Raw genomic sequence first — 10,567 nt, forward strand, 5'->3', positions numbered from 1 at the left:
ATGTGTACGAGTTGTCTATGACAAGGGGTAACCTTATCAATGCCCATGATGATGGGTTTGGGTTTCAAGGAAGGAGAACGCTTGCGAATTCAAAGACCTGTTAGCCGAACTACGCAGCCGACGAAAAGTATGACCAAAGGCAAATCGCCGAGATTGTATTGTCAAGAACTAGGGTTGCATGGTGTTGCGAGTTGTGTAATCTAGATCTCCCCTCGGTGGCTCCTCCTAGCTCTTATTTATTAGTCTAGGTCTCAGATTCCACCTCAAGGCCGGTTACATCATATATGCCGGTTCACCCGATATGGACCTAGCCTTCCTATTTACATACGAACTGGGCTTCGGCTTCATGTTAGTTTTTCCATGGGCTTTCACATATTTCTTCCTGAACTATACCTATGTCAGTCTATCTCTTTGCCACACATAACTGGAGTATGGACAGTTGCACGGAAACTGAAATGTTTTTGTACTAGTGGATGATGAACACGAACGGTGGCTTCTCGGCTTCGGTCGCTGCCTATTTGGTTTGGCTCGGATCTTTGTTTCGTATCTTTTAGATACATGTTTGCTATAAAATAGAGGTCACTCCTCTCTAGAAAACATAACACACACAATACAAACACCACAACCTCCTCGAGTTATCTAACGCCGATCAGGTTTTCCTCGTCTCATCTTGTGGCGTCCACCGCGCTCAGGTCTCCGAATTGTGATCTTGTACATGAGAGCGGCGACGAGGTTTTTGGGAGCTCTCTTGCGCGATTACTAACTTCATCTCCATCACGGACACCGAACTTTTTCATTGATATCAGCAGCCTCTTCGATAATATGGGAGACAACAGCAAACAACGCGAACGGTTTCTCTTCTGCACCCTACGTGTTTATGTCTCTCCTTTTTGAGATCCAGTTGTGATTCCTTGTCGCAACATCTTGTTTAGAATTGCTATTTATCGTACTATCGGTTACATTTCATGCATTAGTTTGATTCCTATTTTGTCATTATGTTTTACCTGTTTTTTTGTTGATTAAATCATGTGAAAAATTGCTCATATTTTCAAGCTCTATTTTTTTTTAGCAACCTATAGCTCAATTAATTGCGACAAGAAAAAAAATCGTCGGGAATCATCTCGGGCCTGTTCGCCAAATGAAAAACCAAATTTGAAGCTGGCAGGTAGCGTACATAGGCCCAGTTCCTTCTTCATGGATGCCGGCCCCCACATTTAGTTAGGGACATAGCTAGGAGCGTGTTGGAGATTGCTTCTTCGTCTTCCGTCCCGTGTAATGTAAGGACACGCACGCCACCATCTCCGGCTTCCTTCAACCTCCTCCTCATCTCCCGCCCAAACCCTAGATAACCCCTCCCCAAAAATGGCGGAGACGCCCGCTGCCGACATCCCGCCGCCGCCACCGCCGCCGCCACCGCCCGCCGAAGACGCTCCGACGCCGATCGACCGCGACGTGTGGCTCGCGTGCGCGACCCCGCTGTCCCGCATCCCCGCCGTGGGCTCCCAGGTCTACTACTTCCGGCATGGCCACTCCGAGCAGTGCCCCGTGCCCCCGCCCCCCTCCCTGCTCCCCGACATCTTCCCCTGCACCGTCGCCGCCGTCCGCCTCTTCGCCGACCCCAAGACCGACGAGCCCTACGCCACCGTCTCCCTCGTCCCCGGCCCCCACCGCGACCCCGCCGACGCTGCCCCCAACCTGCAGGATCACTCGCACCGCGGCTTCTGCTACTACGCCAAGCAGCTCACGCAGAGCGACGCCAACAACGGCGGCGGCTTCTCCGTGCCCAGGTCCTGCGCCGACCTCGTCTTCCCGCCGCTCGACTTCGCGGCCGACCCGCCCGTGCAGACGCTCCGGATGCGGGACCTGCTCGGCGCAAGCTGGGAGTTCCGCCACATCTACCGCGGCACGCCGCGCCGCCACCTGCTCACCACCGGCTGGAGCAAGTTCGTTAACGCCAAGCTGCTCGTCGCGGGCGACGCCGTCGTCTTCATGCGCCGCCCCGACGGGGACCTTCTCGCCGGGGTGCGCCGCGCGCCCAGGTACCCCGCCGCCTGCCAGGGCGCCGCGGCAGGCCAGCGCGGGCGGCCCCACAACGCGCGGGCGCGGGTGCCGCCGCAGGAGGTGGACGATGCCGCGCGGCTGGCGGCGGAGGGGAGGCCCTTCACCGTCACCTACTACCCGCGGCAGGGCGCCGGGGAGTTCGTCGTGCCCAAGAAGGAGGTGGAGGACGCCACGCTCCCCGACTGGAACCCTGGGTTTCAGGTGCGCATGAAGTTCCTCGACGCCGAGGAGCGCCGCTCCGAGTGGATCAACGGCGTCGTCAAGGCCGTCGACAAGGGCATCTGGCGCATGCTCGAGGTCCGTATATCATCCATCTGATCGCTGACTTAATTAATTGTTCAAGCCGTATTTCTCATCGCTCTCTGTTTGGTTCACTATATATTGCCAGTTTGACTTTGACATCATGTTTGGTTCAAGTCTTTTGGTAGGTTATGAATGAATGAGTAGTACTAGCAAGCAATCTTCTCCTGCAAATAATTTATAACTATGTTTAGCCACTTGTACTTTTCGTTTAATTAGATTTGCTGCATGCATAGCATACGGTTGCTGTTGTCATTGTTTGATAGTTCAGTTTTTAAAGTGGGTTTGGTTTCTGTCGGATGGCTTCGATCACTTGTCCGTTTCTGAACATCCAAATATACAACCGATTATTCGTCTGACTAACCTCATGCATGCTTGTGTCAATTCTGATTTGGAATTAGCAATGTACTTTTACCTATACTAAGGGTTCCTTTGATTAGTAGGATTTGAATAGTGTAGGATTTTGATTCTATAGGAATTTTTCGTATGTTAGTTGTTTGATTCATAGGAATATATCCCATAGGAACTAATCTTATATGAATCTTCCAGTGTAAATCTTATAGGAAAAAACATTAGGTCATTACCTTATGAAAAATTCCTTTGCTACAATCAAAGAGAACTCCTCTTCCCATAGGATTCATTTTATTTCATTGGTTCTTACATTTAATGTGATCAACAACAAGTCATGCCATGAATTGAAATCAGCAGTCAGTCCTTTTATTCGATCCTGACAAATTCAGAGCTTACTGAAGTAAAGCAGAGTATATGTCATTAGCTCTTCACAGTCATGAATGCCGAATGTATTTTATATTATTAGTGGCTCCCAAGATTCTTTGCTTACCTGTTTTATGTTGCTATGTTTGTGTCAGACCCCAATTGTGTGCGTGATCTCCAATTCTTCAAGAACAGGAAGAACAATAGGAAATTGTATTTTATTGTAGCTACTTTAGTGTATATATATTGCAGCTGCATGTTTTGTATTTGAGTCACAGCTCATAATTCACAACATAGCTACAGGAAGCAACTGATAGGCTTATATAGACGACATGACAACGGTAGAAACACTGCAGTTATTAATGACAAATGACGGTAAACACTAAAGTAGCTAGGGGAGCGATGTGAGCTGTTGATCTTGAGCTTTCATCTCCGGCATCCGTTAACTGAACCTGTCGATTAACAGTCTGAACTTGACACTTGGGTCAGTTTGGCTTATCACTTCACCGCATTGTTTTTATCTGACTTTACTGCTTGATGTATCTGCAGATAGACTGGGATGAATCATCGTCGGTGCCATTAAGAAACAGACATGTTAATGCTTGGCAAGTCGAACTCGTTGGGTACCCTCCCATCCTGAAGAAGTTCAAGTACAATGGCACGACTGCTGGACTTGAATACCAGAACCTGGCAATGCTACTGGATTCACCACCTGTTCCTGCTGGCATGCAGGGAGCCAGGCACATTGGCCCCACTGATCAGTTTCCCTCTTCATCTACTACAGAGTTCACAACTCAGCTGCTGTTCCCACAGGATCGTCAGATTCCGCCGAGTTCCAGTGGTGGCTCCTCTGAGGTTGTGAATCCTGAAGAAATAGGTGGATCTCCACCCAACAATTCAGTGAATATGCCTCCTTCTGAATTTCCTGAAGAAGTGAGGAGCATACAGCTGTTTGGCACCACGATCACATCACCTGTGCAGAATGCCACCAATGGTTCCTCGGAAGAAGTGAACCAAGTTCCTGATGCTGCTGTGGCAGATAGAACTGCTAATGAAGATGCTTCTTCCACAAGCCCATTTGACCTCAATCTTGGTACAGATGATGGCCCCAGCCAGAATGATTCTAGGGAAGAAGCCTGAATTGTGGCATATATACACTGCAGTGGAAGGTACTATATCTCATTAATATTCATTCATTCTCTTGCAATGATAATGCAGAAATGTTTTTTACGTGACCATTCAGATCTAATTGTGAAGGGCCATGTAGTAATGATGCCTATGGGGACATTCAGAACAGCTTTAATATAAATTGTCTCTCGTAGCTTTTGATGGTGAACAATGTCTCCCTCTTAATTAGCGAAACAATGAGCATGCCTTCTTGATGAACGGTGTCCCTCTTAGTTAACGAAATACCAAGGTGGCATCCACCTATTTGCTTATTTTGTCAATGTAGTGATCAATATTTTTGTCAGTCCATACAACCCTTCGACTGGGGTGCACTGTACCTTTATGTTTCCTTGTTTCAGCAGAACTATGTTCCATCTTTTGAAGGATACCTTATCTGGCATAATTTAATTAAAAACTCCAAAATATGACGATTTCTTAGTGTTTGTGCAATTTTTAATTTTATTGTTAGTGTCTATTTAACAAGTTCTACTTTGTTTCTGCTAGATTATTTAGCCATTTATTTTATGTTCCTGTAGTGAAATTAAGTTTGGTGAGGCTGCTATTCTGCGTTACACTACACAAGGTTCTCAGACTTGAATTCAGGAAGGGATACTTGTGGATGGCTGCAAGCCAACAAATTGAAGTTTGACGCTTCATGGGCATGTTGGCTGCTGCACGACTAGGCTGCCATGTTTTTTCTTTCACTTTTTGTAATAGTTTGGCTCTTACGCATCTGAACAAGAAAACATATGCACCATGTTATATCCGGTTGCGTTCCCAGTTATTCTTGTGGATTTTTTATGGTTCATTCTTCCTTTCGATTTAAGTTTTGTTCTGCTTCACCTGATCTGTTGAAACTCATGCAGTTGGTGTTTTCCAAATGTGTTGTTCTGTTTAAGGTCCTATCTTTCATCATTCATTAATTGTGGAATTGGTGCCTGCTTTTCATCAAAAGGCAGTCAAAACGGTCTTTTGTAGTCTTTTTTCCTTGTAAGGAGAGATATCTGATCTCTCTGACTTTATTAAAGTGTTGTCGCTGTGAGAAGGAAAGTTCGATGTGCAAGGAAAATAAGTATTGCAGCTTGCTGACACAAAGAAAAAGGGACAGTGACCCGGCAGCCAATCTGGAGTCGGAGCATACCCAAAAAAGGGCCGAGCTGAGTACAATCGGCCAGCAGGCATCCTTCATATAGTAAAATGGTTCGCCAACATGGTGCGCAAGTCGCCAAGCCCTATGGGAGTAAATTTTAAAAAAAAACCACATTACTGCGCCAATTTCTAAAAGCCACCACTATTCATCTAAATTGCAAAAAACCACTGGTATTGTAAGAATTCGTTGCAATGTGCACAGAATCAGGTTTTTAGCCGTGCTAACGACTGTTAGGGGTGATGTGCCAAGACAGACGGCTTAGACATATCCAATTTGGAGTTTTTTTTGTAAATTTTCATGGGTGCGCCACTCCTAAGGGGTGCCCAAAATTTTCACCCCATGGATCAACTTTTCAGTTTTGAAAAAATAAAAGAAAATGATAGAGATTTAAAATTTTAAAATCCTTTGAGATGGCATGTATTATGTGTTCTAGTTGTTATGAAATTAACAAACTTGAATTTTGACATCTTTTACAAAATAGTGCCATCTATCGGTAAAATGACTCTGGATTTTGCATACGATATCCGATGAAAAAGTTTTTCATATGAAATAGAAAAGGTTACATCCAATTTCAACCGCCTACTGCCATTTAATAATTTTTTAGATTGCTCAAAATAAAAATAAAACCGAGTTTTCGGAGGATTTAGATTTCGATGAAAAATAAATAAATATATATATATATATATAATAGCAGTATCGTATCAGGACTTGTGGTGCGCCACAGCTAAGTTTTCAAAATTTTGAAAAGCTAACCTATTGCCCACTAACTCCACCTTATCCACTCCTGCCTCCTCCCATTCCTCCCTACCTCCTCTTTCTCTTCCTCCCTGCCTCCTCCCATCCCTCCATGTCTCCTCCTCCTTCCTTTCCTCCACATGCCTCCTTGATGGCAACAATTCTGTGTGTGCCAACTCGTTGGAACTGCAAGTGCAAGTGCAGAGTGTTGTAGCAAGGCAAGCATCTTTTCCCCACAAGAGGGTGACTCGAGGGTTTATAACTTTATATCGAACTCTCGGAGAATTGGCTTAGAAGCTGAATTCTTGCTCTCCTCTTCTAGCAACCTGTAAAGTAAAGTTTTTGCCTTGTGTCTCCAACTCCACCGTGTGGTTGTCAAGAAAAAGGTTTCATATTAGTAATAAGAAATACAAGGATAAAATTAAAGTAAAGTAAACAACCTAAGTAAACTAAATAAAAGCAAATAAGGCTAATGGTAATTGGGGTTTTGTGTGTATCTCTATGTGGAGAAAGTATTGTTGGTATTTTCGGATTAATAAATAACAATAATTATAAAGTGCGGTAATAGTGTTTGAAAGGTATCTCTAATGATTTAAAACTAGGAGGCATAGACGCGGCGGCACGCCGCGCCCGTGATGCTATGTCTATTGAGTGGTGATCGGGATAAATGATTGCGTAAAATTGTGATATAGTAGGAAGTAATGATGAAGCTTTAGTGGCCGTACGTTTAATCTGCTGGCGTAGTGGGCTTGAGATCTAGGACAATTTATTCAGCTAATATTAACCAGAAGGAAAGTAATGTCATACTTGTGACTAAATATAATTGGTAATGCGAGTTTTGCCAGAGTTAATACCACGGCAAGCTACATGCCCCAATGGTAAATAAAGCATACAATCATCATGAAAATACCGGTATTATATAGAGCACTACAACTATTCCACAATCAGTAAACTGTCAGTACAAAACTGGTCACTGAGAATATCATGGTTCAGACAATGGAAGAGCAACAATATGGCGCTTATAATAAAATTTAATTTGTTAACTACACTACAAATATTCAGTTTCGTAAGGAGTATCCAATGCAGCCCACACGTAGGCGAGTCAGTCTGATGGCACTATCTACTGTACCTGATACTCCAAAAAAATTCTACTGTACATGGTGCGGAGATGCGACAGAATTTAGAAGAAAGATAGAAAAAGGCCAAGTGAGCAATTTCGGAAAGCAAAATGGTGAGAATACTGTGAACCGGAGGCGTGGAAGGGGAATAGAGACGGCCGCCATGAGAGCGGTCGGTCATCAGCTTCGTCGGCAGTTCGTCGTCGCTGCCGAGAGCGGGATGGAAGATCCGGACTCCGTGCAGCTGCTGGGCGGTCCACAGTGGGGGGTGCGAGGCCGACGGCGTGGGCTCCCTGTCGAGCTGGGGCGGAGGGCGGTGCAGGAGCGGCGATGCGCGCCCTTGTCCGCTGCAGAGCGGCCGGCGAGCTAGCTGGAGCATGAGCGAGCGTGGATTGAGACATCAGCGGTAGGTACGTTATCTTTTCCCCTAGTGCTTTGGCAGTACTGCTTATTTTCGCTGTAGCTCCTGAGTAGAATTGAATCAAAGTTATCATCTCTAAGAATCTGAAGTGCAAAGGGTACAGGGAGAGAGAGTAGCTTGAATGGCTTGAAATATGCCATTAGTTTGCTCAGTTTGGTAAATTTACTCGCTAGAACCACGGCTGGTAGTTAAGAACTGAAGCAAGGACAAATCTTCAGTATGGTCTTTCCCTAAAATTGAAGGAAAAACAAACATCATAGATGCAATAGCTTTAACTTTAGGCAGTCGATTATTTACTGAATTGTGAGTATTCTGTTTTATTGGTGCTCTCCCTATCACAGGTGTCCCACTCAGAATCTGTATGCTAGATTGATTAGGCAGCTTTAGGCTGTAGGTTGACTCAAATCTGAGAGGTCACAACCATCACGTGCTCTCAAGAACAATGACAATCAATTAATCAGCATACAACAGTGAACAGAAAAGCAAACTTATATATCTGTGTACAGCATATAGACATAGGCAGGATAACACACAATACGGATCAAACAGTCGGAAGTAGTTGTCAGGACATCGCTTGGAAATGTACAAAACAAAGAAGCGGTTGTATGCTTTTTCTACTGCCTAAAAACGTTCAGAAAATCCTTCTATTGAACTGAGTGCATTAAGCAACTTTAGGTCTTGAGCTTCTGAACATAGCTTTTGAACAGAGTAACCATGAACAGGAGGTGCTTTTTTTTAGATGGACTGCTGAATATGACCATGAACCTGCAATTTACTTTATATGGTCAGCTCCGAAGTTGCGGAGTTTAATAGAAATAACAAAGGAAAGTAAAATCTAAGAGGTTACCCTAACAGCACCTAAACAGGAAGAGACTCGTTAATGATGGCATCAATAGCTTCATCGTAGAATGAAACCTGAGCACAAAAACAGAATAAACATGAACAAAAAGCATTAGCCGCTAAGTTGAAGTAACCTATACTCAAATAATAGAAGGGTGTAATCACGCGATGACTGCCCATTCACCCCAGCAACCTTATTATCAGCCGCGCCATCGTCGATGTCATCATCTGGTCCAAATATTCCCATCCTATTATCCAGCTCATTTTGGGTCTCATAAAATACTGAGCGAACTTAGGGACATGATCTCTCTCTGGAGATAGCAAAGAACCAATCTCATGAAAAACAACTCCACAGATCTTAAGAACATATTGGCCATTACCCATATTTACACTTGTGTCAACATGAGTGCCAAGAGACATAAAAGGAAACATGGAGTTACACTCACGAATCATGCACATAAAGCGAACTGACCCATCCACCGCGGCAGCAACCTGTATATACACATTGTTATGTTGTCAGTACGTTAGGAAGCGCCACAATATAGAAACATACTGACAACATAACATTGACCTAGTAATATCCATTTCGTTGAGTGTGTGCAGGTTGTGTTACCCATGCCATCTGTGTTCTCTTTGCTCTAAAAGTAGGCCCGCGTATCCTAGGATAAGCACGTTCCCTTAGCAAATCACATGCTCAACAAACCGGGTGCGGGTCAGAACTATTCGAGACTGCGGGGAAAATCTAACACATACACCTGCAAATGTTTTTTTGTTTATTTAATGATGGAAAGCACCACTGTAGGAAGTAGAAATCATTCTCCATGCTGGTTAAGCGAATAAATATCACCTGCTCAAACAACCCTGGGTAAATATCATCCGAGATTGTAGGAAGAACTGACACAAGCAATAACTACACTCAGTAGACCAGGGCCACTGTAGACTACATGGAAGAAATATCAAACACACTAAATAATTGATATTCTTGAATCATTCATGTAGTGAATGACATCGCCCTAAAAATAAAAGAAAAATGCAGGAAGCAATACTATTTTTTTTATCATGAGGTAAGTAACTACTTAAATCTTACCGAATAGTTTGCCTGATTCCAACCCTGATTCATATAATTAGGAAATCATCCAATAAGATGGGAAATTGGCTTTTGTGACAAAGTAGTACCTTATGCTATCAACTAAACAGATGCGCCACACTATGAACTAAACGATTCTCAGATCGGATTCCCATACCAAAGGTTTCGAGCAAGCAAGAGGTAGTTGACCCCCTTTGCACTAACAACCCAGCAGATCATTGCGCAAACATGAAAATAAGATAAAAGTATAGATACATATGAACGAAAAATTTAATGGCTATCAGTAGATATGTTCACGAAATAAACAATTAACATAGCTGAGCTACTTCTTATATTACACAAAACCTAGGAACATCTCACATACTCATTAAACAGACATGAATTTCCTATAAACCCAATCTAAAATAAAGTGAAAAGAAATATGTGAACAGAAAAATGTCTTGCATGAATAGTAGCATGGTGTTAATCTGTATGTCAAGAAATCAGCATGTTCACCTTTATCAGAGATCATCATGTTCACCAGAACTACTGAAGGGAAAGAATATTGAAGTTAACCTCACCCATTCAAGAGCCTTCCTTGTAAAGCTTGCTTGAACGGAAGCCGTTTTGCCTGCAGAATTCAGAAGTGCAGGAGATATAATCACCTTGTGCAAATATCTTCATAGTGCAATAGGAGTTCAGGACAAATGATTGAAAACCAAAATAACATTTCCAGAAGAACCTGAATATCTCTGATCAGCAATAGCGTTGCAAGAGAAAGAATTAGCCTGAATTGCTGGATCTTCCATAGACTCATGTTCCATAATCAATATCTGGAAATGTCATAGTCAAGTTGTCAGATAGGTTGTCACCAGCAAAATGAACTAACCCAGTCAGCCAACTCACAGCAGCCCAGCGCCCGCGGACGGTCGCCTCCCTGACTTGTGGCCGGCGGTCGCTGCTGGTCGGCCTGGCTGCCGAACGGACGGCGTATG

The 10,567-nt window shown here is 43.9% G+C and overlaps 1 protein-coding gene across 1 annotated transcript; it reads left to right on the plus strand.

The window, feature by feature from the left end:
- The first annotated feature begins 1,362 nt into the window (after nucleotides 1-1,362).
- On the plus strand, nucleotides 1,363-4,954 carry LOC124706792 (auxin response factor 13-like). Its single transcript, XM_047238465.1, has 3 exons — nucleotides 1,363-2,358; nucleotides 3,625-4,244; nucleotides 4,779-4,954. Exons 1-2 carry the CDS (start codon nucleotides 1,363-1,365, stop codon nucleotides 4,213-4,215), a joined length of 1,587 nt encoding a protein of 528 aa, XP_047094421.1. The 3' UTR covers nucleotides 4,216-4,244; nucleotides 4,779-4,954.
- Nucleotides 4,955-10,567: the final 5,613 nt, after the last annotated feature.

Source organism: Lolium rigidum, chromosome 4 (genome assembly GCF_022539505.1).
Source record: "Lolium rigidum isolate FL_2022 chromosome 4, APGP_CSIRO_Lrig_0.1, whole genome shotgun sequence".
Classification (NCBI taxonomy): domain Eukaryota; kingdom Viridiplantae; phylum Streptophyta; class Magnoliopsida; order Poales; family Poaceae; genus Lolium; species Lolium rigidum.